At 48.4% G+C, this 27958-nt stretch overlaps 1 protein-coding gene and 1 long non-coding RNA gene across 2 annotated transcripts; both read left to right on the top strand.

The window, feature by feature from the left end:
• Positions 1-516: 516 nt before the first annotated feature.
• On the top strand, positions 517-26778 carry LOC115247484 (uncharacterized). Its single transcript, XR_003886551.1, has 3 exons — positions 517-795; positions 986-1369; positions 26551-26778. It is a non-coding gene; the product is annotated as an uncharacterized lncRNA (long non-coding RNA).
• LOC105419249 (NACHT, LRR and PYD domains-containing protein 3-like) lies at positions 3695-16413 on the top strand. The gene is made up of 7 exons (XM_029829264.1): positions 3695-4046; positions 4968-5009; positions 9904-11767; positions 13957-14130; positions 14505-14678; positions 15154-15200; positions 15311-16413. The coding sequence occupies exons 1-7, from the start codon at positions 3773-3775 to the stop codon at positions 15856-15858; spliced, it is 3123 nt and encodes a 1040-aa protein (XP_029685124.1). The 5' UTR covers positions 3695-3772; the 3' UTR covers positions 15859-16413.
• Positions 26779-27958: the final 1180 nt, after the last annotated feature.

Here is a 27958-nt window from a genome sequence, read left to right as displayed (position 1 = left end):
AACCCCCGAGGAGGAGCAGCTGGAATCCCCCGAGGAGGAGCGGCCGGAATCCCCCGAGGAGGAGCAGCCGGAACCCCCCGAGGAGGAGCAGCTGTCCGGTGTCTCTTTCCTGAACCAGGTTTCAGTGAAGCAGAGAACACACGAGGTGGAGAAGTCTTTGATCCGCATCAGCAACTTCAGCTCGTCCATTTTGTTCCAAAGTGAGTTGGCGTTGGACAGAAAGATCCCAGGCAGCGCCGTGCGCGAGCCTCTCCTGCGTCGTCTCGCCAGGGCACCGGCCCGTCTTCCTCTCCTCCGCCGTCTCACCTTTTGGGCCAAAAAGTGAACCAGGTCGGCTGCAGGAGCCAGAAAACTGGAAGTAAGTCCGTGGGGGTGAGAGTTCTGATGTTTAATAGCTCTTCATGGGTGTAAGAGCAGGCAGACACACAATTAACAAACAAAAATAGACAAACAAGAACGCAGCGAGACGCCAAGGCGACCGCTCTGGGCGCCATCTTGGATATATGGATACGTCTGAGATGTTCAGCCATCGTAGCTCTGGTGCAGTAAAGATGAAGTATTCTACATATACGGCTGAATATATAGTTAGAACTAAATGCATCAGTGAGGCCTTCCTTCCTCTCACAGCATCATTAACAGCTTCACAGGCTGAAACAGGCCATTGATATTTAGACTATTGATCAACGGCTGCTCCTGTTAGGAGAATCAATAGAAGAATCAGGTCGTGCCCCCACAATAGAACATGGCTGCACGAGTGTGCACTGTAGCGCACGGCTGTGCCGCTCCGCCCCCACGGTGAGGGCGTCCACGGTCTGCGTCCGTCTCAACACCGTCTCAACGCCGTGCCGCTCCGCCCCCACGGCGAGGGCGTCCACGGTCGGCAGCCTCCACCCGTCTCAACACCGTGCAGCTCCGCCCCCAAGGCGAGGGCGTCCGCGGTCGGCGGCCTCCGCCCGTCTCAACGCCGTGCCGCTCCGCCCCCAAGGCGAGGGCGTCCGCGGTCTGCGGCCTCCGCCCGTCTCAACGCTGTGCCGCTCCGCCCCCACGGCGAGGGCGTCCGCGGTCTGCGGCCTCCGCCCGTCTCAACGCCGTGCCGCTCCGCCCCCACGGCGAGGGCGTCCGCGGTCGGCGGCCTCCGCCCGTCTCAACGCCGTGCCGCTCCGCCCCCACGGCGAGGGCGTCCGCGGTCTGCGGCCTCCACCCGTCTCAACGCTGTGCCGCTCCGCCCCCATGGTGAGGGCACGCCGTCCCGTCTAGAGCGGAGCGTGAACATCTGTGAGGGCTTTGAAGAGTTCCTGTGTGAGACACCTGGTGATGTGACCAGTGTCACCACTGTGTCCTCCACAGCCTTGATGGGGCTGAAGAACAGGTGACCCGACAGCATGGACCCGCTACACCTGCCTCAGGTAACCGTCTTGGTGGCGTCGCTCTAGAACGGAACCGTTTCATTCAGGGTGGCGCCGACGGCGATATCCTAGTGTGTGTGTGTGTGAGTGAGTGAGTGAGTGTGTGTGTGTGTGTGTGTGAGTGGTGTGTGTGTGGTGTCTGTGTGTGTGTGTGTGTGTGAGTGGTGTGTGAGTGAGTTTGTGAGTGTGTGAGTGAGTGTGAGTGTTTGAGTGGTGTGTGTGTGTGTGAGTGAGTGAGTTTGTGAGTGTGTGAGTGAGTGTGTGAGTGTGTGAGTGAGTGTGTGTGTGAGTGTGTGAGTGAGTGTGAGTGTTTGAGTGTGTGTGTGTCTGTGTGTGTGTGTGAGTGTGTTTGTGAGTGTGTGTGTGTCTGTGTGTGTGTGTGTGAGTGAGTGTGTGTGTGAGTGAGTGTGTGTGTGTCTGTGTGTGTGTGTGTGTGTGGTGTCTGTGTGTGTGTGAGTGTGTGGTGTCTGTGTGTGTGTGAGTGTGTGAGTGAGTGAGTGTGTGTGTGTGTGTGGTGTCTGTGTGTGTGTGAGTGAGTGTGAGTGAGTGAGTGTGTGTGTGTGTGTGTGGGTGTGTGTGTGTGTTAGTGTGTGTGCTGTATGAGTGGTGTGTGTGGGTGTGTGTGTGTGTGTGTGTGTTAGTGTGTGTGCTGTATGAGTGGTGTGTGTGGGTGTGTGTGTGTGTGTGTGCGTGTGTGTGCGTGTGTGTGTGTGTGTGTGCGTGTGTGTGCGTGTGTGTGCGTGTGTGTGCTGTCCATTCTAACATCAATATCAAATTGATCCAAGGTAGTTTTCTCTGTCAACTGGACTGGGTTTCTTCTCTTGAAGACGTTTCGCCTTCTATCCAGAAGGCTTCTTCAGTTCAAGCCTTCTGGATAGAAGGCGAAACGTCTTCAAGAGAAGAAACCCAGTCCAGTTGACAGAGAAAACTACCTTGGATACAATGACCTGGATGACTGAGAATTTACACAGACATCAAATTGATGTTTCTGTTCGTTCCTTTCAGACATTTTCTGTCCCCCAACAAAGTGACACTGAGAAAAAACACAACCGACGGTATTTATTAAGAAATTCCGGTACTGTCCATGACAACACAAGGCTGCTTTGTTGCAGACGGATGGTTGTTGCTGGTTGTCATTCCTTGGAGAACGGCCACATCTGGGCCGTGTGGCGTAAGAGTGATCTGGCTGGTTTGTCATCAAACGTGGCAACAATGCCGCCTTGTCTCCAGATCCCTCAGAACTACTTGAGTCGCCCTGATCACAACTGTTTCATGCAGCTTTGTTCTTTTCTTTGATTCTGGACAACGTGCTCGTGTTCTTTGATGATCTGTGCTACTGTATCAGAACCTGCTACTAATCACGACCCTGGAAAGATGCAGCTCGATGGCACATGCGCTGCCTTTGTTCCTAAAGTCTTTGATGTCTTCTGTCATATGTTTCTTTAGGCTGATTCTGAAACTTTGGCTTTTGTCCCCTTTCGTTGGTCCACGTTACTAATATGGGTATTATGGGCTGTCCCAGTCCCGGTCGTTGGCCTGTCAAATGTCACTTTGGAGCAGTTCCATCAGCCAACTAAACCAATTCAAGTTAGTTGCCATTTCAAAATAAAGAGTTCAGAGTGAAGGGGTCTCACATTTGGGAGGTGCGTTTGGGCCCCATGTGACTAAAGCAGCTTTGAGAGAGAAGGTTGATGTAGGTTCATCCAGAAAATGATCAAAACAGCTTTCTGTGATCTGCTCCCCCACAACTATCGTTGCTCCTCTCTCTGTCTGATTTCCTGTCCCGTTACTGACAACCAACTTTGGACCATCGTTAATGACTCATTCAACCTTTAAACCATCTCCTGTACGATGGTGTTTGGGGACGGAGACTCTAAATCAGGGGGCTCACACTTTTTCATGATAGGCTGATTGTTACGACTTGGCTCAAAGTTGTAACAAAAGGAGGGAATCAGCACACAGAAATATCAAATTATCTGGATATGTTTATTAAGAAACCGAAAGTGCTGAAAATAAAGATTCAAACCCAAACTAAAATGATGAGATGGCCATGACGTATGGTGGCAGCAGCCCAGCCCAGAGAGAGACTAAGGAGAACCGCCCCTTTTATGCCCTCTGGCTCCTCCCAGCTCGCAGGTGAAACCAGTCTCACTGACGTCAGTGAGACTGGTTTCACACTGATATTTTTAAATGTCACGCCGCGATCGACCGACTGGTAGATCCCGATCGACCGGTAGATCCCGATCGACCGGTAGATCCCGATCGACGTAATGGGCACTCCTGCTCTAAAGAGAAGGTGTGTAGTTCACTCCTGAATTGTTCCTTCACTCACTTGATTGCAGGTCTACTGCCAGCAGGACGCTACAATGGCCCGAGAGATCCTGCTGAAGGTTCTGGAGGATTTAACTGAGGAAGAATTCGCTAAATTCAAATTTTACCTGAAAGATCCTGGAATCATGGGAGGCTTCAACCCGATTAAAAACTACCGACTACAGACCAGAGAGAGGACGGTCGTTGTGGATTTGATGGTGAAGGCTAACAAAGATCAAGGAGCCGTGGAAGTCACCAAGAAGATTTTAGAGAAGATACCTCGGAACGACATTCTGCAAAATCTTTCAGCTGTCAGTTCAGATCCAACAGGTCAGTGACGCTTGTTTCAGTTTCTGTTCTAAAGCCTTTAATGCAGGCGAGTTCAGGACCAACAGACTGGGGAACTCATTCATCCCCCGAGCCATCAGGCTGTTCAACTCCTCACAGGGGGGGAGGAGGGCCAACAGGAGAACTGGAACATTTTTATAGTTTTATATTTATATTCATATTCTATTTTTAATTTATTCTATTTTATTTCTTATTTTATTCAATATCAATATCAATATCAATCTTTATTTATATGGCACTTTTCATAGGCTAGGTAGCACAAAGTGCCTCACAAAGGATAAAAACAGCAAAGAGAACAACAGAATTAAGAAAAGGACAGACACACACATGCATACAACACTCTTACACACACACCCACACACATAAACAAGCTGAGGCAAGCTGAGACATGGCTGGGCACCGAGACCTGAGGCGAAGGAGACGCCACTATTACATTTTTATAGTTTTATATTTATATTCATATTCTATTTTTAATTTATTCTATTTTATTTCTTATTTTATTACATTTTTATTATCTTTAATAGGTTTGATGGGGTGTAATGGTGGTGGGAAATTTTGTACAGTGCTGTACGTTTCTTTGGAGATGCTAATTTCCCTGATGGACCCCCCCTAAAGGGATCAATAAAGTACTCTGAATCTTGAATCTTGAGGTTAAAGGTTAAACTGTTTCTCTAGTTGGTTATCAGTGTTGCTGAGGTCAGTTTTGCTGCACAGCATCTATGCGTAGTGGAGAATAAGCAAGTGAATCCCTTCATTGACTTTAGCCAGGTGGTATAATCTTTATTATAGGAACAGGAACTACTCAGCTTCCCGCGCTCTTAACCAGAACATATAAGGAGCAACAACGTCACGTTCTACAGGTGACATAAACATTGTATGATGGTGGGTTTCTTCTTTGTACAGTCTCAATGGTTGTACCTGGCTGTGTGCTCTCAGTCTGTTCAGGTAAGGGCTCAGCACCATCATTTGGTATATATTGACATAATCCATTTTTGTCCTTGTCATCAACATAAATTTCCCTTTTATCATTGACCTTGGGGTGCAGCTCCCAATCACTATACCTAATGTATGACTCACAATTCTGTGTTTCTTTTTTCCGTTCCAGTCTTGGTTGTGAACTTCACCAATCTGTGTTTCTGAACCTTTTCTTTCTCTGGATAATACACCAAGTACGCTGGGCTGTTTTTATCATAGCCCACAAAAATACCCTGCTCACACTTAGAGTCTAATTTCCCTTTGTCTAAGTGTTTGTAGGCATAGCATAGTGATCCAAATTTTTGCATTTTAGCTATGTTTGGTTCTTTTCCTGTAAATAGCTGGTATGGCATTTTCTTTGTTCGCCTACTGTAGCATTTGTTTCTAACATAAGCAGCTGTCTGTACAGCATAGTTCCAAAGTGTATTTGGTCAGTTACTTTCTAACAGTAGGCACCTGCCCATTTCATATAGGGTGCGTCAGCCTCTTTCTGCTGTACCATTTCGATGGGGTGAATAGGGTGCAGACGTTTCATGTCTGATTCTATTCTTAATTAATAGTGTCTGGAAGTCTTTACTTGTGTATTCTGTGCCATTATCAGATCGAATACATCGGACCTCTCCATATGGAGCTACATCTGCCAAGAAACACTCCGTTGCTTGCACTGCATCACTTTTAGCTTTTAGAAAATATATCATCATGGTACCTGAATAATCATCTGTAAAAGATTGGGCATATCTGTAGCCCCCTATGCTAGGTGTTTGCATGGGACCTGCTAGATCAGTGTAAACTAACTCTAAGGGTTTCTTGTCCTTTGTTCTAGGTTCTTTGTTTCTTGTCTGGGTGAATTTTCCCTTTGTGCACACTTCACATAATTGTGTCTGTCTGACTACACTTCCCTTCATCGCCATCCCTTTCACAAGACCTTATAACTTTTGTCGTCATCGTAATTACAATGACCTAGTATTTCATGCCAGGTTTGAGCATCATGACATGCTTTACATTGGTCGACATTGTCTTCTTTTGATGACAAGTAATACAAGTTACCACTCTGGTGGATGTCAAATCTGTTACCGTTCCTGGTGACCATTCGGCTGTCCCCCTTTTGGAAGGTGATTGTCGCTGCTCCATTTGTGGTCCTTGCCACAGAAAAGATGTCATGCGGGTATGTAGGGGTGTATAAATCCTCTCTTAGATGTGCTCTGTGCTGTTGTCCAGCGTTGTCAAGTAGGCAGATTGTCGCCGTTCCTCTTCTTTGTGCTATTCCTCTGAACTTTGTTCCGTCGACTAACTCCACTGAGTGTGAGTCAGGTTGGAAAGTGTCATTGAAGCTCTCAAACTTCCTAATGTCATTAACGATGTGGGATGTCGCACCCCCATCCACCATGATGCCCTTTATCTTCACACAGGCTGGTGGTCTTTCATCCTTTTTGTCTTGAGCCGTGAAGAAAAAGTCTTCTTTGTCATTGTCTTGTTCCTCTACGAACTTCCTGGCACCGTCTTGTCCCCCTTTTTCTTGCACAAGGATTGTTGGTGTGTGTTACTCTTACAGTAGCCACACCACACGTATCTATTGCACTTCCTTGCCTTGTGGCCTTTTATTCCACACCTGTAGCACTTTACATTGGCATCTTCGTCCTTTTTGTTGCTGGTGTGTGCCTTGGGGGGTCCTTTTCCTTCTTTCACATGTGTCTTCATCACATTATCTGTAGACTCTGCCTTATTCATTTTCTCACTCTCTTCATAAACTCGTAGTCTTCTCTTAAAGTCAGCAAATGTAACATTCTCCTCGTTCTGTGTTACATGGACTGCGAGGGGTTTAAATGAATCAGGTAGTCCATTAAGTACCATGGCTACAATTCAGTCCATCACTCAAGACTTCACCTGCATCTTTCAAAGCCATTATTATATTTTCAGCTTTGATTATATAATCAGTTACATTCTCACCATCTTTCATTTGTAACTTGGTCAGTGATGTGTATAGAATAATAATCCTTGGTTTGCTTTTTTGGGAGTAATGTTCCCTCAATATTTTCAGGGCTTTCCCTCCATCATCAGCTGCTTCGTGTCTTATGATGGACAGGTTTTTATCGTCTATTAGCCTGATTAACTCAGCATAACGGTCAGCATTTTTCCTCCTGTCTTCAGCTTGCTCCTCATTTGTCCCGCCATATAACGTTGTCAAAAGGGTCTCTTTTAATTTTAAAATGTGCAGGTGACCCAAGAACCTCGTTTCCCATTGGTCGTATCTTTCTTCTAAGCCATCAAAAACTAGTTGCGGAGCTGGGGTTGCGGTTCTGTTAGCCATTTCAGCGTAATATATCGGGAAAACTTCATTCGAGTTTTGACTCACTTATCTCCAAGTTGTCCACCGAAGCTCCGTGTTATTCCGTCTTGTTCACTTCTTCCGACAGTTCCGAATGCTATCCTTGTGTCCAACATAGCCTGGGCCCATAAACTGTCAAGGTGGTCAGTTTTGCTGCACAGCGTCTATGCGTAGTGGAGCATAAGCAAGCGAATCCCTTCAGTGACTTTAGCCAGGTGGTATAATCTTTATTATAGGAACAGGAACTACTCAGCTTCCCGCGCTCTTAACCGGAACATACAAGGAGCAACGTCGTCACATCCTACAGGTGACATAAACATTGTATGACAACAAAATAAAGGTACCGTAATCAATAGGGTAAGGGCGTTATCAAATAATAACACTTAACATTGAGAATAAAGTGTTGAACGGAGAACAGAAAGCTCAAAACACGTCGGGTAAAACATCCAGAGTTGTTTAATGATGATATTCATAAAGCACTTTAAAAGCAATCATTACAATTATAAAGTAGCTCAGATAAAAATAGGTACAAATGAACACGGGAAAAAAAACAACACAAACAATAAAAGCAGGATCAAAGTCTCATAGCCGGAAAAAGGTGCATTTTGAGATGGCTTTTAAAGATGTGGAGTAAAGGAGGCTGTCTAACGTCCGATGGCAGATGGCTTCATGATTTAGGAGCAGCACTCCAGGTGGTTCTGCTGAGATTCTGGTGCCTCCGGGAGCCGATCAGCCGCCCTGAGGCCCAAAATCACAAGATTGCTGCATCAGAGGACTTTACAGGCTGCACAGGTGTGACCTCCTCCGTCCTCAGGCCCTCAAAGCAGGTCAGGAAAAACCTGGAGAAACCTGGAGGAGATCCACAGCTGAGGGATCCGTCTCCCTGGGACGGGCAGACGTGCAGCAGAGGCCACGTGCACAGAGCACATCAGCATTAACAGTAATATAGCAGGTCCAGGTGCATCTTCAGACGTCCTCATCAGAGATGTGGCCCACCTTCATCCTCCGGGTCCTGATGGAGCGAATCCAGGATCAGCAAGACCAGAGAAAACCAAGACCGGCAATATGTGCATTTATATAGGAGAATATGGGAACGGGCAGGAGAGGACAGACGGGCCATGCTGTAATAAAGGCATGGATAGAGGTGTAAAAAAGGCATGGATAGAGGTGTAATAAAGGCATGGATAGAGGTGTGATAAAGGCATGGATAGAGGTGTGATAAAGGCATGGATAGAGGTGTAATGAAGGCATGGATAGAGGTGTAATAAAGGCATGGATAGAGGTGTAATAAAGGCATGGATAGAGGTGTGATGAAGGCATGGATAGAGGTGTGATAAAGGCATGGATAGAGGTGTGATGAAGGCATGGATAGAGGTGTGATAAGGGCATGGATAGAGGTGTAATAAAGGCATGGATAGAGGTGTGATGAAGGCATGGATAGAGGTGTAATAAAGGCATGGACAGAGGTGTAATAAAGGCATGGATAGAGGTGTAAGAAAGGCATGGATAGAGGTGTGATAAAGGCATGGATAGAGGTGTGATAAGGGCATGGATAGAGGTGTGATGAAGGCATGGATAGAGGTGTAATAAAGGCATGGACAGAGGTGTAATAAAGGCATGGACGGAGGTGTAATAAAGGCATGGACAGAGGTGTAATAAAGGCATGGACGGAGGTGTAATAAAGGCATGGACGGAGGTGTGATAAAGGCATGGACGGAGGTGTGATAAAGGCATGGACGGAGGTGTGATAAAGGCATGGACGGAGGTGTGATAAAGGCATGGACGGAGGTGTGATAAAGGCATGGACGGAGGTGTGATTAAGGCATGGACGGAGGTGTGATAAAGGCATGGACGGAGGTGTAATAAAGGCATGGATAGAGGTGTAATAAAGGCATGGATAGAGGTGTAATAAAGGCATGGATAGAGGTGTAATAAAGGCATGGATAGAGGTGTAATAAAGGCATGGATAGAGTGACCATCATAACGACTAACGTCATTAAAATGTCATAAATTTAGAGTTAACTGTTACCAAGACACACAGGAAGTGGTCTGACTGAGGAGGCATGCTTAGGGTTAGGGTTAACCCATCCTTCCAGATGAAGCTGCACCGCCTTTTCTTGGAATGGAGGTTTGTGTCCTATCAAGTTCAGAACTCATGATCAACCCTTCGGACCTGCTGAGACCCGCCACCACTTTCATTGTTTTTCCTGATCTGGAATCAGTGAAACTTGATCCAGTCTGAAACTTTGAGCGTCAGATCTCAACAGCAGCATCAACAGCAAATTGCTGCAGCGTCAGTCTGAAAGAATTCCAGTCGTACCTGCTTTAAAAGCTCTTCTGAGTTCTTTACTTAAGTTTTTGGGATTGTTTTACTCCAGTGATGCTGTTCTTGTCTTTTTGAAATGTGAAGCCCAACTGGACCTGAGAAGAAGATAAACTGTAAAACATCAGCTCAAAGCACTCTGGAATAAATATATAATATATTCATATCTGCTGAATATATCGACTAACACATGTGCATGTATATTTTGCTTTAAGGTCCCACATGTGAACACGTCCCCATCGGCTCTTATCAATCAAACCTTCAGTCAAACCTGAGGAGCAGGTTTATGTGTGTGCAGGAAGGCTGTGATGAGAAGGTAGACGAGCAACGACTGGACGACGTCTACACACAGCTGTACGTCACCACCGGTGGCGACATACACATCAATGCTCAGCACGAGGTCACTCAGATTGACATGGTTGGGAACCCTTCAGACACAGAACAACCCATTAGTCCCAGTGACCTGTTTACACCTCCAGCTGGGAAAGATAAACCCATAAGAACTGTTCTGACCAGCGGAAATGCAGGAGTTGGCAAAACCTTTCTAATCCGCAAGTTTGTGTTGGACTGGGCAGAACAACGAGCCAATCAAGACGTGCATCTCATATTGCCGTTCACCTTTCGCCAGCTGAACCTGTTGAGGGGGACACGCCTATCCTTGGCTGAACTCACTCATAAGTGCATCCAAGAGTCCAGGGCCATTAAAATAGAGGCTCTTAACAGCATCTTTACAGCTCTGCAGTCATCAGGAGACGCCAAATTTGACAGTTGTAAATTCAAGCTTCTGTTTATCTTGGATGGGCTGGATGAGAGCCGACTAGAAATGGACACCAGAACCAATGAATTCCAGGAGGCGGATATAGATGTGAAGGCACCGTGCTCGGTGGAGGTCCTGCTCACAAACCTCATTAACAGAAGTCTTCTCCCCTCCGCTCGACTCTGGATAACCACGAGGCCCGCGGCAGCCAATCAGATCCATCCGGATTTTGTGGACATGAGGACAGAGGTGCGAGGGTTTACTGACGTGCAGAAGGAAGAGTACTTTAGGAGGAAGTTCAAGGAGGAGGAGCAGGGGTGCAGAATCATCTCTCACATCAAGGCATCTCGAAGCCTCCATATCATGTGTCACATCCCAATCTTCTGCTGGGTCACTGCAAAGGTTTTTGAGGATGTGTTGAAGATGCGAGAAGAGCTGCCCAAGACTCTCACAGCGATGTACATCTCCTTCCTGGTTGTTCAGTTCTCACTGAAAAACAAGAGAGGAGACGGGAAAGGTCCACAATGGAGTCCAGAGAGCTGTGAGATGATTCCAATTCTGGCAAAGCTGGCATTTGAACAACTGCAGAAAGGCAATGTGATCTTCTACGAGTCCGATCTAAGAGACTGTGGCATCACCGTCAGGGAGGCTGATGCCTTCTCAGGAGTGTTCACGCAGATGTTCAGAAGGCAGCAAGGACTGTTCAAGGAGGAGGTGTTCTGCTTTGTCCATCTGAGTGTTCAGGAGTTTCTCGCTGCTCTTCATGCACATTTGACATTCACCAAGTTTGGCACCAACATACTGTCAGAAACACCAACCTCATTACGTTATTTAGGCTCTAAACTGCCCAACTCCAAAATCAAACAGGCTGATTTTTACCAGTGTGCGGTGGACGAGGCCTTGCAAAGTGAAAAAGGACACCTGGACCTGTTCCTGCGGTTCCTTTTGGGTCTTTCTCTGCCGACCAATCAGGCTCTTCTACGAGGTCTAATTAACCTTGAAGGCAGCTCAGAGCCCAATCAGGAAATCATTGGCTACATCAAGGAGAAGATTGGAGAGAATCTGTCCTCAGAGAGAATCATCAACCTGTTCCACTGTCTGAACGAGCTGAACGATAGTTCACTGGTCCAGGAGGTTCAACAGAACCTCAGATCCAGAAGATTGACAACAGAAAGTCTCTCCTCTGCTCAGTGGTCAGCTCTTGGCTTCATATTACTGTCCTCAGGACAAGACCTGGAGATGTTTGACCTGAAGAAATACTCTGCTTCAGCGTGGGTTCTTCTGAGGCTGCTGCCAGTGGTCACAGCCTGCAGAAAAGCCGTGTAAGTGTTCTGCAGGTGTCTGCAGGTGTCTGCAGGTGTCTGCAGGTGTCTACAGGTGTCTGCAGGTGTCTGTAGGTGTCTGCAGGTGTTCTGCAGGTGTTCTGCAGGTGTTCTGCAGGTGTTCTGCATGTGTCTGCAGGTGTTCTGCAGGTGTTCTGCAGGTGTCTGCAGGTGTCTGCAGGTGTTCTGCAGGTGTCTGCAGGTGTTCTGCAGGTGTTCTGCAGGTGTCTGCAGGTGTTCCGCATGTGTCTGCAGGTGTCTGCAGGTGTTCTGCAGGTGTCTGCAGGTGTCTGCAGGTATCTGCAGGTGTTCTGCAGGTGTTCTGCAGGTGTCTACAGGTGTCTGCAGGTGTCTGCAGGTGTCTGCATGTGTCTGCAGGTGTCTGCATGTGTCTGCATGTGTCTGCAGGTGTTCTGCAGGTGTTCTGCAGGTGTCTGCAGGTGTCTGCAGGTGTTCTGCAGGTGTCTGCAGGTGTCTGCAGGTGTTCTGCAGGTGTCTGCAGGTGTCTGCAGGTGTCTGCATGTGTCTGTAGGTGTCTGCGGGTGTCTACAGGTGTCTGCAGGTGTTCTGCAGGTGTCTGCATGTGTCTGCAGGTGTTCTGCAGGTGTTCTGCAGGTGTTCTGCAGGTGTCTGCAGGTGTCTACAGGTGTCTGCAGGTGTTCTGCAGGTGTCTGCATGTGTCTGCAGGTGTCTGCAGGTGTTCTGCAGGTGTTCTGCAGGTGTCTGCAGGTGTCTACAGGTGTCTGCAGGTGTTCTGCAGGTGTCTGCATGTGTCTGCAGGTGTCTGCAGGTGTTCTGCAGGTGTTCTGCAGGTGTCTGCAGGTGTTCCGCAGGTGTTCTACAGGTGTTCTGCAGGTTGTCTGCAGGTGTTCTGCAGGTGTCTATAGGTGTCTGCAGGTGTCTGCAGGTGTTCTGCAGGTGTCTGCAGGTGTTCTGCAGGTGTCTACAGGTGTCTGCAGATGTCTACAGGTGTTCTGCAGGTGTCTGTAGGTGTCTGCAGGTGTTCTGCAGGTGTTCTGCAGGTGTCTGCAGGTGTTCTGCAGGTGTCTACAGGTGTCTGCAGGTGTTCTGCAGGTGTCTGCATGTGTCTGCAGGTGTCTGCAGGTGTTCTGCAGGTGTTCTGCAGGTGTCTGCAGGTGTTCCGCAGGTGTTCTACAGGTGTTCTGCAGGTTGTCTGCAGGTGTTCTGCAGGTGTCTATAGGTGTCTGCAGGTGTCTGCAGGTGTTCTGCAGGTGTCTGCAGGTGTTCTGCAGGTGTCTACAGGTGTCTGCAGATGTCTACAGGTGTTCTGCAGGTGTCTGTAGGTGTCTGCAGGTGTTCTGCAGGTGTTCTGCAGGTGTTCTGCAGGTGTCTGCAGCTGTTCTGCAGGTGTCTGCAGCTGTTCTGCAGGTGTCTGCAGGTGTTCTGCAGGTGTCTACAGGTGTCTGCAGGTGTCTGCAGGTGTTCTGCAGGTGTTCTGCAGGTGTCTGCAGGTGTTCTGCAGGTGTCTGTAGGTGTTCTGCAGGTGTCTGCAGGTGTTCTGCAGGTGTCTGTAGGTGTCTGCAGGTGTTCTGCAGGTGTCTGCAGCTGTTCTGCAGGTGTCTGCAGGTGTTCTGCAGGTGACCTGTAAATGTTCCGCAGGTGTCTACAGGTGTTCTGCAGGTGTTCTGCAGGTGTTCTGCAGGTGTCTGCAGGTGTTCTGCTGGTGGTTTGCAGGTGTCTGCAGGTGTCTACAGGTGTTCTGCAGGTGTTCTGCAGGTGTTCTGCAGGTGTCTGCAGGTGTTCTGCTGGTGGTTTGCAGGTGTCTGCAGGTGTCTGCAGGTGTTCTGCAGGTGTCTACAGGTGTCGGCAGGTGTCTGCAGGTGTCTGCAGGTGTCTGCAGGTGTCTGCAGGTGTTCTGCAGGTGTCTGCAGGTGTCTGCAGGTGTTCAGCAGGTGTCTGCAGGTGTTCTGCAGGTGTTCTGCAGGTGTCTGCAGGTGTCTGCAGGTGTTCTGTAGGTGTTCTGCAGGTGTCTACAGGTGTTCAGCAACACGCATCACATCTGGCAGCGTTTTAGGCAGTCGCAGTAGTTACTCCAAGAACTGATTTCATTCCGTATCATTGCACCTTCCGTCCTCATAAAGGTCAACTAAAGAAATAAGCCTGCGTCCCTGATTGTGCAGGAGAGAACCAGAAGGATTTCCTGCTTTCTTCTTCTTTTCTTTTTTCAGGTTGAGTCACTGCAATCTGAGGGGGAGGAGTTGTGAAGCTCTGTCCCCCGTCCTCAGCGCCTCCTCCTCTAGTCTGCTAGAGCTGGACCTGAGTAACAATGACCTGAGGGATTCAGGGCTGAACAAGCTCTCTGTTGGTCTGAAGAGTCCAAACTGCCGGCTGGAGATCCTCAGGTTAGTGCTCCTTATCAGCATCATCAGTTTTTCTAAATGGCAGCTTGAAATGTTGGTTATCTTCCAAAAAGAGGAAATATCTTTACCAAAAATGCCGACCAGCCGACCACTGTTCACTCCCACAGCTTTTAAAATGACTTAGTCTGGTTCTGGTTCCTGTGCTTCGCTCCCCAGTCAGGTCCAGGCCCCGACACACGACCCAGAACTTTGCATAAATGAGCTGTTAATTAGTGAGGATTGTGTGTGTGTGTGTGTGTGTGTGTGGTGGATGTGTGCGTGTGTGTGTGCGTGTGTGTGTGTGTGTGTGTGTGTGGTGGATGTGTGTGTGTGTGTGTGTGTGTGTGTGTGTGTGTGGTGGATGTGCTTGCATGCAGGGTATCGGGCTGTCTCATCACAGCAGAAGGATGTTCTTCTCTGGCCTCAGCGTTGAGGTCCAACCCAACCCATCTAAAAGAACTGGACCTGAGCTTCAACCATCCTGGAGATGATGGAACGAAGCAGCTCTCTGCTGTTCTGGAGGATCCAGAGTTGAGCCTGGAGGTTCTCAGGTAGATGCAAACACCCTCCCTAAAATGAAGACCTGATACTATTTATTGATGAGCATGGAGACCTTCCAGACGTTCGGTGGTTCAAGCAGCACATTGTGAGATCTGAACCACCTCTGAGCAGAGAGATGTGATGCTTTCTGGACCTTCAGGGTACGAGAACCCACATAAGGGAGAATAAAAGGGTCACGTCAGAGATACAAAAAGATCAGGTGATGCCAGCACAACCATCTGGCTGCAGCCACTGCCTGTGAGGGAATCCTTAGAGAGAAATAGGCAAAGTTCTCCTCCATGACGTTGGCATATGGAGAGATGTCACAAATCTAGCTCTGAGGTTCACAAACCGAATCAAGAGCAAACCGGTTCAGGCAGACCCAAAGTCAGGGAGGAACAGTGTAGAGCTCAAGGTTGAGGTGGTATCTGTTGAACCTCTGTCCAGCCTTGGATTTCATTTCCTCTGTGTCTTCTCCCAATCCAGACTGGACCATTGTGGGAAAGAGAGACTTAAGAGTGGTGTGAAGAAGTGTAAGTGATCAACTTGATGCGTCAGCACGTCACGCTCTGAAAAAAGCAGCAGTTAGTGGACTCAGTTGTGTTTCATGAGCTGGTTCCTGGTTCCTCCTCTCTCCCTTTAGATCACTGTGAGCTCAGCGTGGACACCAACACCGTCCACAGGTTAATCCAAGTGTCCAACAACAGGGTGATGAGGACAGTGGCCGAGGACCAACCATATCCAGACCATCCAGAGAGGTTTCAGGACTGTCTCCAGCTGCTGTGTAGCAACAGCCTAACTGGTCGCTGTTACTGGGAGGTGGAGTGGACAGGACGGGTTTGGATTTCTGTAGCATACAAAAAGATCCAGAGACATGGAAGCAGTCCCCAAAGCTGGTTTGGAAGGAATCAGCATTCTTGGAGCCTTGAGTGTACTGACAGCGGTTACTTTGTCCTCCACGATAACATAAGTGTAGACCTCCCCCCCTTATCATCCACTGATCCTCGGAGAGTCGCCGTCTATGTGAACTACCCCGCTGGCACTGTGACCTTCTACAGAATCACCACCGACACCCTGGTCCACCTCCATACCTTCAAAACCACATTCACTGAACCGCTGTTCCCCGGCTTTAGTTCATGGTCTGGGTCCTCGGTGCATTTGTGTTCGACCGCAGGAGAAGCTTCCGTCTGAAGAAACACGAGGGTTGAGCTCACGGCCTGAATATGAGTTCTAGACCTGCTGGATGTTCATCATGAAGGTCCCGTCTGTCCAACCAACCTCATCTTTCCTATTGCTGATTCCACAGGTTGTCAGGAGAGAGCAACGTGATCCTAGGAAAACTGGCTGTTTTTCTACACCTTTGTCCTTTATTTTTAATTTTCCTGGTGAGATTAAACCTCTTTTTCCAAAGCGACTCAGCCAAGTTGGCCTCATCCTTCATGATCACCATGAGAACTCACAGATGTAAACAGTAACATAGATCCCAAGAGGAGACCGAGAGCTTAGAACGGACAAGAGACAAAATTAACATCCAACATAAGAAAAGCAATGTCAATTCTCACTCAGATACATTTTTAAGGGTCTTGAATTGTCCAAGCGTGAACTATGGGGTGTTTAGAATGTTATTCCACAGCCAGCTAAATAATCATAGAGCTCTGGAAAGGCTGCCATCTAGTGGAGCAAATGTTGTAGGCACCATATAACACAACTGTGATCATCAGTATAAATCTGTATTCTAAAAAACAAGCATCTTCAGAGTCGCCCTCGACTTAAAAAATAATCTCATGATGAATCACAATACAAGAGGAAACAGCATCTGCATGTTGTCAAGAGGACATTTCTGATATTCCAATATTTATGTTTTTAACTGTCGTGCTGATCACGGCCATGCTGGGGGGGGGGGGGGGGGGGGGTGAAGGTCTAGAACAGCACCGGACTCGTGACTAAAGACGACACAAAAGCAGTCCGGGATGTTTGTCTCAACGTTGTGCCGCTCCGCCCCCGCGGCGACGGCGTCCGCGGACTGCAGCCTCCACCCGTCTCAACGCTGTGCCGCTCCGCCCCCACGGCGATGGCGTCCGCGGACTGCGGCCTCCACCCGTCTCAACGCTGTGCCGCTCCGCCCCCACGGCGACGGCGTCCGCGGCCTCCACCCGTCTCAACGCTGTGCCGCTCCGCCCCCACGGCGAGGGCGTCCGCGGCCTCCACCCGTCTCAACACTGTGCCGCTCCGCCCCCACGGCGACGGCGTCCGCGGCCTCCACCCGTCTCAACGCTGTGCCGCTCCGCCCCCACGCCCCCTAACCCTAACCCTGTGCCTCTCCGCCCCCACGGCGACGGCGTCCGCGGCCTCCACCCGTCTCAACATTGTGCCGCTCCGCCCCCACGGCGAGGGCGTCCGCGGCCTCCACCCGTCTCAACGCTGTGCCGCTCCGCCCCCACGCCCCCTAACCCTAACCCTGTGCCGCTCCGCCCCCACGGCGACGGCGTCCGCGGTCTGCAGCCTCCACCCGTCTCAACGCTGTGCCGCTCCGCCCCCACGGTGACGGCGTCCGCGGTCTGCAGCCTCCACCCGTCTCAACGCTGTGCCGCTCCGCCCCCACGGTGACGGCGTCCGCGGTCTGCGGCCTCCGCCCGTCTCAACGCTTGATTATATAATCAGTTACATTCTCACCATCTTTCATTTGTAACTTGGTCAGTGATGTGTATAGAATAATAATCCTTGGTTTGCTTTTTTGGGAGTAATGTTCCCTCAATATTTTCAGGGCTTTCCCTCCATCATCAGCTGCTTCGTGTCTTATGATGGACAGGTTCTTATCGTCTATTAGCCTGATTAACTTAGCATAACGGTCAGCATTTTTCCTCCTGTCTTCAGCTTGCTCCTCATTTGTCCCGCCATATAACAAAAGGCTCTCTTTTAATTTTAAAATGTGCAGGTGACCCAAGAACCTCGTTTCCCATTGGTCGTATCTTTCTTCTAAGCCATCAAAAACTAGTTGCGGAGCTGGGGTTGCGGTTCTGTTAGCCATTTCAGCGTAATATATCGGGAAAACTTCATTCGAGTTTTGACTCACTTATCTCCAAGTTGTCCACCGAAGCTCCGTGTTATTCCGTCTTGTTCACTTCTTCCGACAGTTCCGAATGCTATCCTTGTGTCCAACATAGCCTGGGCCCATAAACTGTCAAGGTGGTCAGTTTTGCTGTGTTGGATCGCCGTACCTCTCGTGTGTCACTGCCAATCCGCGTGTTCTTTAAATGAAGACTTCAAGTCAACAAATGTCAATTTCAAAATGTATTTAGCAAACAGAATCAATTCAAGATACAAATATTGCAGAGCTCTGGGCCAGTTCATAACCCTAGCAACAACAAAGTCAATTGTCAGGGCATGAAGTCTGACCACCTAACTATCCCTTGGCCCAGTTTATATAGAAAGACATATGTAATTATTGATGCTAATTCAGTCCAATCCAGTCCTTCTTCTTGGGTGACTTCATCTTCTTCTTCCTGCCTAATTTGGTGTTGGTGCAGTCCTTCTTCTCCATTATCTTCCCAGATGGCCAGGTCAGAGGTCTTATTCCTGTCCAGGAACTTATCAATCACCAGTAAATTATGCTGTCATGTTTTACGATGAGGGCCTACCATTTCCTGTCTGCCTGGCTCCAACTGTCTAAGCCAGGCATGGGCAAACTAAGGCCCGGGGGCCACACGCGGCCCGTTAAACGTTTTAATCCGGCCCGCCAAACTTGAAAAATTAAATGAATAAACCTTGTTAATGTTAAATTTTCACTGCAATTCTGGTGTTTTCCCACTAGAAAAAAGACAGTCAGGAGGAGAGTGATGGTGATATCCTGAAGGATAACAGAACTTTTAGTGCTTTAAAATAGAAATGGTTATTAATTTTTTTTTAAAAGGCACATTTTATTCATTTGATTTTAAGTGTTTTAAGAATCATTCCAAAGTCAGATATTTTGTTGTAATGCTTCTCTTCTTTTTCATTTGAAATGAAAGCACATGTTTTCTCCATATCCCAAGATGTGTATTTTTTCTCCAATGAGGTGAGGTTACCAAAGCACTCCATCCATCCATCTGCTCCTGGTCCGGCCCCTTTGTCAAATGTTAGAACCCATTGTGGCCCACGAATCAAAATGTTTGCCCACCCCTGGTCTAAGCAGTATTCATGTCAAAGAAGGGTCAACTGACTTGCTTATGTGTATTCCTACTAAAGATTATATAGTATTCCTAACTTCTAAACTAACTGTAACATAAACAAAAACATATAGTATAACACATGCTAATAAGATAAAAGATGCTAACAAGATAAACTAATTCTCTTCAGCTGCACAGCGTCTATGCGTAGTGGAGCATAAGCAAGCGAATCCCTTCAGTGACTTTAGCCAGGTGGTATAATCTTTATTATAGGAACAGGAACTACTCAGCTTCCCGTGCTCTTAACCGGAACATACAAGGAGCAACGTCGTCACATCCTACAGGTGACATAAACATTGTATGATACAACAAAATAAAGGTACCGTAATCAATAGGGTAAGGGCGTTATTAAATAATAACACTTAACATTGAGAATAAAGTGTTGAACGGAGAACAGAAAGCTCAAAACACGTCGGGTAAAACATCCAGAGTTGTTTAATGATGATATTCATAAAGCACTTTAAAAGCAATCATTACAATTATAAAGTAGCTCAGATAGAAATAGGTACAAATGAACACGGAAAAAAAAAAACAACACAAACAATAAAAGCAGGATCAAAGTCTCATAGCCGGACCAAGGTGCATTTTGAGATGGCTTTTAAAGATGTGGAGTAAAGGAGGCTGTCTAACGTCCGATGGCAGATGGCTTCATGATTTAGGAGCAGCACTCCAGGTGGTTCTGCTGAGATTCTGGTGCCTCCGGGAGCCGATCAGCCGCCCTGAGGCTGAGAATATGGGAACGGGCAGGAGACTACAGACGGGCGGGGCACGTTAATGGTGCTTTACAGTAATCCAGCTGATAGAGGTGTAATAAAGGCATGGATAGAGGTGTTATAAAGGCATGGATGGAGGTGTAATAAAGGCATGGATAGAGGTGTAATAAAGGCATGATAGAGGTGTAATAAAGGCATGATAGAGGTGTTATAAAGGCATGGATAGAGGTGTAATAAAGGCATGGATAGAGGTGTAATAAAGGGATGATAGAGGTGTTATAAAGGCATGGATAGAGGTGTAATAAAGGCATGGATGGAGGTGTAATTAAGGCATGGATAGAGGTGTAAAAAAGGCATGGATAGAGGTGTTATAAAGGCATGGATAGAGGTGTAATAAAGGCATGGATAGAGGTGTAATAAAGGAATGGATAGAGGTGTAATAAAGGCATGGATAGAGGTGTAATAAAGGCATGGATACAGGGGTAATAAAGGCATGGATGGAGGGTTAATAAAGGCATGGATAGAGGTGTAATAAAGGCATGGATAGAGGTGTAATAAAGGCATGGATAGAGGTGTAATAAAGGCATGGATAGAGGTGTAATAAAGGCATGGATGGAGGTGTAATAAAGGCATGGATAGAGGTGTAATAAATGCATGGATAGAGGTGTAATAAAGGCATGGACAGAGGTGTAATAAAGGCATGGATGGAGGTGTAATAAAGGCATGGATAGAGGTGTAATAAAGGCATGGACAGAGGTGTAATAAAGGCATGGATGGAGGTGTAATAAAGGCATGGATAGAGGTGTAATAAAGGCATGGATAGAGGTGTAATAAAGGCATGGATAGAGGTGTAATTAAGGCATGGATAGAGGTGTAATAAAGGCATAGATAGAGGTGTAATAAAGGCATGGATGGAGGTGTAATTAAGGCATGGATAGAGGTGTAATAAAGGCATGGATAGAGGTGTAATAAAGGCATGGATGGAGGTGTAATAAAGGCATGGATGGAGGTGTAATAAAGGCATGGATAGAGGTGTAATAAAGGCATGGATGAGAGCTTCAAAGTGCTGCCGTGAGATGTTTTCACCACCTGCAGCCAAGCACCATCATAACCACTAACGTCATGAAAATGTCATAAATTTAGAGTTAACTGTTACCAAGACACACAGGAAGTGGTCTGACTGAGGAGGCATGCTTAGGGTTAGGGTTAACCCATCCTTCCAGATGAAGCTGCACCGTCTTTTCTTGGAATGGAGGTTTGTCTCCTATCAAGTTCAGAACTCATGATCAACCCTTCGGACCTGCTGAGACCCGCCACCACTTTCATTGTTTTTCCTGATCTGGAATCAGTGAAACTTGATCCAGTCTGAAACTTTGAGCGTCAGATCTCAACAGCAGCATCAACAGCAAATTGCTGCAGCGTCAGTCTGAAAGAATTCCAGTCGTACCTGCTTTAAAAGCTCTTCTGAGTTCTTTACTTAAGTTTTTGGGATTGTTTTACTCCAGTGATGCTGTTCTTGTCTTTTTGAAATGTGAAGCCCAACTGGACCTGAGAAGAAGATAAACTGTAAAACATCAGCTCAAAGCACTCTGGAATAAATATATAATATATTCATATCTGCTGAATATATCGACTAACACATGTGCATGTATATTTTGCTTTAAGGTCCCACATGTGAACACGTCCCCATCGGCTCTCATCAATCAAACCTTCAGTCAAACCTGAGGAGCAGGTTTATGTGTGTGCAGGAAGGCTGTGATGAGAAGGTAGACGAGCAACGGCTGGACGACGTCTACACACAGCTGTACGTCACCACCGGTGGCGACATACACATCAATGCTCAGCACGAGGTCACTCAGATTGACATGGTTGGGAACCCTTCAGACACAGAACAACCCATTAGTCCCAGTGACCTGTTTACACCTCCAGCTGGGAAAGATAAACCCATAAGAACTGTTCTGACCAACGGAAATGCAGGAGTTGGCAAAACCTTTCTAATCCGCAAGTTTGTGTTGGACTGGGCAGAACAACGAGCCAATCAAGACGTGCATCTCATATTGCCGTTCACCTTTCGCCAGCTGAACCTGTTGAGGGGGACACGCCTATCCTTGGCTGAACTCACTCATAAGTGCATCCAAGAGTCCAGGGCCATTCAAATAGAGGCTCTTAACAGCATCTTTACAGCTCTGCAGTCATCAGGAGATGCCAATTTTGACAGTTGTAAATTCAAGCTTCTGTTTATCTTGGATGGGCTGGATGAGAGCCGACTAGAAATGGACACCAGAACCAATGAATTCCAGGAGGCGGATATAGATGTGAAGGCACCGTGCTCGGTGGAGGTCCTGCTCACAAACCTCATTAACAGAAGTCTTCTCCCCTCCGCTCGACTCTGGATAACCACGAGGCCCGCGGCAGCCAATCAGATCCATCCGGATTTTGTGGACATGAGGACAGAGGTGCGAGGGTTTACTGACGTGCAGAAGGAAGAGTACTTTAGGAGGAAGTTCAAGGAGGAGGAGCAGGCGTGCAGGATCATCTCTCACATCAAGGCATCTCGAAGCCTCCATATCATGTGTAACATCCCAATCTTCTGCTGGGTCACTGCAAAGGTTTTTGAGGATGTGTTGAAGATGCGAGAAGAGCTGCCCAAGACTCTCACAGCGATGTACATCTCCTTCCTGGTTGTTCAGTTCTCACTGAAAAACAAGAGAGGAGACGGGAAAGGTCCACAATGGAGTCCAGAGAGCTGTGAGATGATTCCAATTCTGGCAAAGCTGGCATTTGAACAACTGCAGAAAGGCAATGTGATCTTCTACGAGTCCGATCTAAGAGACTGTGGCATCACCGTCAGGTCGGCTGATGCCTACTCAGGAGTGTTCACGCAGATGTTCAGAAGGGAGCAAGGACTGTCCAAGGAGGAGGTGTTCTGCTTTGTCCATCTGAGTGTTCAGGAGTTTCTCGCTGCTCTTCATGCACATTTGACATTCACCAAGTTTGGCACCAACATACTGTCAGAAACACCAACCTTATTACGTTATTTAGGCTCTAAACTGTTCAACACCAAAATCAAACAGGATTTTTACCAGTGTGCGGTGGACGAGGCCTTGCAAAATGAAAAAGGACACCTGGACCTGTTCCTGCGGTTCCTTTTGGGTCTTTCTCTGCCGACCAATCAGGCTCTTCTACGAGGTCTAATTAACCTTGAAGGCAGCTCAGAGCCCAATCAGGAAATCATTGGCTACATCAAGGAGAAGATTGGAGAGAATCTGTCCTCAGAGAGAATCATCAACCTGTTCCACTGTCTGAACGAGCTGAACGATAGTTCACTGGTCCAGGAGGTTCAACAGAACCTCAGATCCAGAAGATTGAGAACAGAAAGTCTCTCCTCTGCTCAGTGGTCAGCTCTTGGCTTCATATTACTGTCCTCAGGACAAGACCTGGAGATGTTTGACCTGAAGAAATACTCTGCTTCAGAGTGGGTTCTTCTGAGGCTGCTGCCAGTCTCTGTTGGTCTGAAGAGTCCAAACTGCCGGCTGGAGATCCTCAGGTTAGTGCTCCTTATCAGCATCATCAGTTTTTCTAAATGGCAGCTTGAAATGTTGGTTATCTTCCAAGAGGAAATATCTTTACCAAAAATGCCGACCAGCCGACCACTGTTCACTCCCACAGCTTTTAAAATGACTTAGTCTGGTTCTGGTTCCTGTGCTTCGCTCCCCAGTCAGGTCCAGGCCCCGACACACGACCCAGAACTTTGCATAAATGAGCTGTTAATTAGTGAGCAATGTGTGTGTGTGTGTGTGTGTGCGTGCGTGTGTGTGTGTGTGTGGTGGATGTGCTTGCATGCAGGTTATCGGGCTGTCTCATCACAGCAGAAGGATCTTCTTCTCTGGCCTCAGCGTTGAGGTCCAACCCAACCCATCTAAAAGAACTGCAGGTGTCTGCAGGTGTCTACAGGTGTTCTGCAGGTGTTCTGCAGGTGTTCTGCAGGTGTCTGCAGGTGTTCTGCAGGTGTTCTGCAGGTGTCTGCAGGTGTCTGCAGGTGTTCTGCAGGTGTCTGCAGGTGTCTGCAGGTGTTCTGCAGGTGTTCTGCAGGTGTTCGCATGTGTCTGCAGGTGTTCTGCAGGTGTTCTGCAGGTGTTCTGCAGGTGTCTGCGGGTGTCTGCGGGTGTCTGCAGGTGTCTGCAGGTGTTCTGCAGGTGTCTGCAGGTGTCTGCAGGTGTTCTGCAGGTGTTCTGCAGGTGTCTACAGGTGTCTACAGGTGGTCTGCAGGTGTTCTGCAGGTGTTCTGCAGGTGTCTGCAGGTGTCTGCAGGTGTTCTGCAGGTGTCTGCAGGTGTCTGCAGGTGTCTGCAGGTGTCTGCAGGTGTCTGCAGGTGTCTGCAGGTGTTCAGCAACACGCATCACATCTGGCAGCGTTTTAGGCAGTCGCAGTAGTTACTCCAAGAACTGATTTCATTCCGTATCATTGCACCTTCCGTCCTCATAAAGGTCAACTAAAGAAATAAGCCTGCGTCCCTGATTGTGCAGGAGAGAACCAGAAGGATTTCCTGCTTTCTTCTTCTTTTCTTTTTTCAGGTTGAGTCACTGCAATCTGAGGGAGAGGAGTTGTGAAGCTCTGTCCCCCGTCCTCAGCGCCTCCTCCTCTAGTCTGCTAGAGCTGGACCTGAGTCACAATAAGCTGAGGGATTCAGGGCTGAACGAGCTCTCTGTTGGTCTGAAGAGTCCAAACTGCCGGCTGGAGATCCTCAGGTTAGTGCTCCTTATCAGCATCATCAGTTTTTCTAAATGGCAGCTTGAAATGTTGGTTATCTTCCAAGAGGAAATATCTTTACCAAAAATGCCGACCAGCCGACCACTGTTCACTCCCACAGCTTTTAAAATGACTTCGTCTGGTTCTGGTTCCTGTGCTTCGCTCCCCAGTCAGGTCCAGGCCCCGACACACGACCCAGAACTTTGCATAAATGAGCTGTTAATTAGTGAGCAATGTGTGTGCGTGCGTGCGTGCGTGTGTGTGTGTGTGTGTGTGTGTGTGTGCGTGCGTGCGTGTGTGTGTGTGTGGTGGATGTGCTTGCATGCAGGTTATCGGGCTGTCTCATCACAGCAGAAGGATGTTCTTCTCTGGCCTCAGCGTTGAGGTCCAACCCAACCCATCTAAAAGAACTGGACCTGAGCTTCAACCATCCTGGAGATGATGGAACGAAGCAGCTCTCTGCTGTTCAGGAGGATCCAGAGTTGAGCCTGGAGGTTCTCAGGTAGATGCAAACACCCTCCCTAAAATGAAGACCTGATACTATTTATTGATGAGCGATGTACATCGACTTCCTGGTTGTTCAGTCCACACCGAAAAACAAGAGAGGAGACGGGAAAGCTCCACAATGGAGTCCAGAGAGCTGTGAGATGATTCCAATTCTGGCAAAGCTGGCATTTGAACAACTGCAGAAAGGCAATGTGATCTTCTACGAGTCCGATCTAAGAGACTGTGGCATCACCGTCAGGTCGGCTGATGTCTACTCAGGAGTGTTCACGCAGATGTTCAGAAGGGAGCGAGGACTGTTCAAGGAGGAGGTGTTCTGCTTTGTCCATCTGAGTGTTCAGGAGTTTCTCGCTGCTCTTCATGCACATTTGAAATTCACCAAGTCTGGCACCAACATACTGTAAGAAAAAACAACCTTATTACGTTATTTACGCTCTAAACTGTCCAACACCAAAATCAAACAGGCTGTTTTTTACCAGTGTGCGGTGGACGAGGCCTTGCAAAATGAAAAAGGACACCTGCGGTTCCTTTTGGGTCTTTCTCTGCCGACCAATCAGGCTCTTCTACGAGGTCTAATTAACGGTGAAGGCAGCTCAGAGCCCAATCAGGAAATCATTGGCTACATCAAGGAGAAGATTGGAGAGAATCTGTCCTCAGAGAGAATCATCAACCTGTTCCACTGTCTGAACGAGCTGAACGATAGTTCACTGGTCCAGGAGGTTCAACAGAACCTCAGATCCGGAAGACTGACAACAGAAAGTCTCTCCCCTGCTCAGTGGTCAGCTCTTGGCTTCATGTTACTGTCCTCAGGACAAGACCTGGAGATGTTTGACCTGAAGAAATACTCTGCTTCAGAGTGGGTTCTTCTGAGGCTGCTGCCAGTGGTCACAGCCTGCAGAAAAGCTGTGTAAGTGTTCTGCAGGTGTCTGCAGGTGTTCTGCAGGTGTTCTGCAGGTGTCTGCAGGTGTTCTGCAGGTGTCTGCAGGTGTTCTGCATGTGTCTGCAGGTGTCTGCAGGTGTTCTTCAGGTGTCTGCAGGTGTCTGCAGGTGTTCTGCAGGTGTCTGCATGTGTCTGCAGGTGTCTGCAGGTGTCTGCAGGTGTCTGCAGATGTTCTGCAGGTTCCTGCAGATGTTCTGCAGATGTCTGCAGGTGTTCTGCAGGTGTTCTGCAGGTGGTCTGCAGGTGTTCTGCAGGTGTCTGCAGGTTCCTGCAGGTGTCTGCAGGTGTCTGCAGGTGTTCTGCAGGTGTTCTGCAGGTGTCTGCAGGTGTTCTGCAGGTGACCTGTAAATGTTCTGCAGGTGTCTGCAGGTGTTCTGCAGGTGTCTGCAGGTGTCTGCAGGTGTTCTGCAGGTGTCTGCAGGTGTCTGCAGGTGTTCTGCAGGTGTTCTGCAGGTGTCTGCAGGTGTCTGCAGGTGTTATGCAGGTGGTCTGCAGGTGTCTGCAGGTGTTCTGCAGACATCGCTGTGCCGCTCCGCCCCCACGGCGAGGGCGTCCGCGGTCTGCGGCCTCCGCCCGTCTCAACGCTGTGCCGCTCCGCCCCCACGGCGAGGGCGTCCGCGGTCTGCGGCCTCCGCCCGTCTCAACGCTGTGCCGCTCCGCCCCCATGGTGACGGCGTCAGCGGTCTGCGGCCTCCGCCCGTCTCAACGCTGTGCCGCTCCGCCCCCACGGCGAGGGCACGCCGTCCCATCTAGAGCGGAACGTGAAGAACAGGTGACCCGACAGCATGGATCCGCTACACCTGCCTCAGGTAACCGTCTTGGTGGCGTCGCTCTAGAACGGAACCGTTTCATTCAGGGTGGCGCCGACGGCGAAATGAAGCTGTTCAAACTGTCGACGGCAGAGCGGAGTGTGTTTGGGTCATGGTGGTGGAATATTACTGCTGCTGAGTGTTTGTGTGGTGTGTGTGTGTGGTGTGTGGTGTGTGAGTGTGTGTGTGTGTGTGTGTGTGTGAGTGTGTGCGTGAGTGTGTGTGTGTGTGTGGGTGTTTGTGTGTGTGTGTGTGAGAGTGTGTGTGTGTTTGTGTGTGAGTGAGTGAGTGTATGAGTGGTGTGTGTATGTGTGTGTGAGTGAGAGTGTGTGTGAGTGTGTGTGCTGTATGAGTGGTGTGTGTGTGTGTGTGTGTGTGTGGGTGTTTGTGTGTGTGTGTGGGGGGGGGGTGTTTGTGTGTGTGTGTGTGTGTGTGGGGGGGGGGGGTGTTTGTGTGTGTGTGTGTGTGCTGTATGAGTGGTGTGTGTGTGTGTGTTAGTGTGTGTGCTGTATGAGTGGTGTGTGTGTGTGGGTGTGTGTGTGTGTGCTGTATGAGTGGTGTGTGTGTGTGTGTTAGTGTGTGTGCTGTATGAGTGGTGTGTGTGTGTGTGTTAGTGTGTGTGCTGTATGAGTGGTGTGTGTGAGTGAGTGCGTGTGCGTGTGTGTGTGCGTGTGCTGTCCATTCTAATATCAATATCAGATCGATGTTTTTGTTTGTTCCTGTTTGTCATCAACAATGCCGCCTTGTCTCCAGATCCCTCAGAACTACTTGAGTCGCCCTGATCACAACTGTTTCATGCAGCTTTGTTCTTTTCTTTGATTCTAGACAACGTGCTCGTGTTCTTTGATGATCTGTGCTACTGTATCAGAACCTGCTACTAATCACGACCCTGGAAAGATGCAGCTCGATGGCACATGCGCTGCCTTTGTTCCTAAAGTCTTTGATGTCTTCTGTCATATGTTTCTTTAGGCTGATTCTGAAACTTTGGCTTTTGTCCCCTTTCGTTGGTCCACGTTACTAATATGGGTATTATGGGCTGTCCCAGTCCCGGTCGTTGGCCTGTCAAATGTCACTTTGGAGCAGTTCCATCAGCCAACTAAACCAATTCAAGTTAGTTGCCATTTCAAAATAAAGAGTTCAGAGTTAAGGGGTCTCACATTTGGGAGGTGCGTTTGGGCCCCATGTGACTAAAGCAGCTTTGAGAGAGAAGGTTGATGTAGGTTCATCCAGAAAATGATCAAAACAGCTTTCTGTGATCTGCTCCCCCACAACTATCGTTGCTCCTCTCTCTGTCTGATTTCCTGTCCCGTTACTGACAACCAACTTTGGACCGTCGTTAATGACTCATTCAACCTTTAAACCATCTCCTGA

This window comes from Takifugu rubripes, chromosome 21 (assembly GCF_901000725.2).
Source record: "Takifugu rubripes chromosome 21, fTakRub1.2, whole genome shotgun sequence".
Classification (NCBI taxonomy): Eukaryota; Metazoa; Chordata; class Actinopteri; order Tetraodontiformes; family Tetraodontidae; genus Takifugu; species Takifugu rubripes.
The sequence above is the reverse complement of the archived record's forward strand: the minus strand, read 5'-3'. Positions and strand labels throughout refer to the sequence as shown.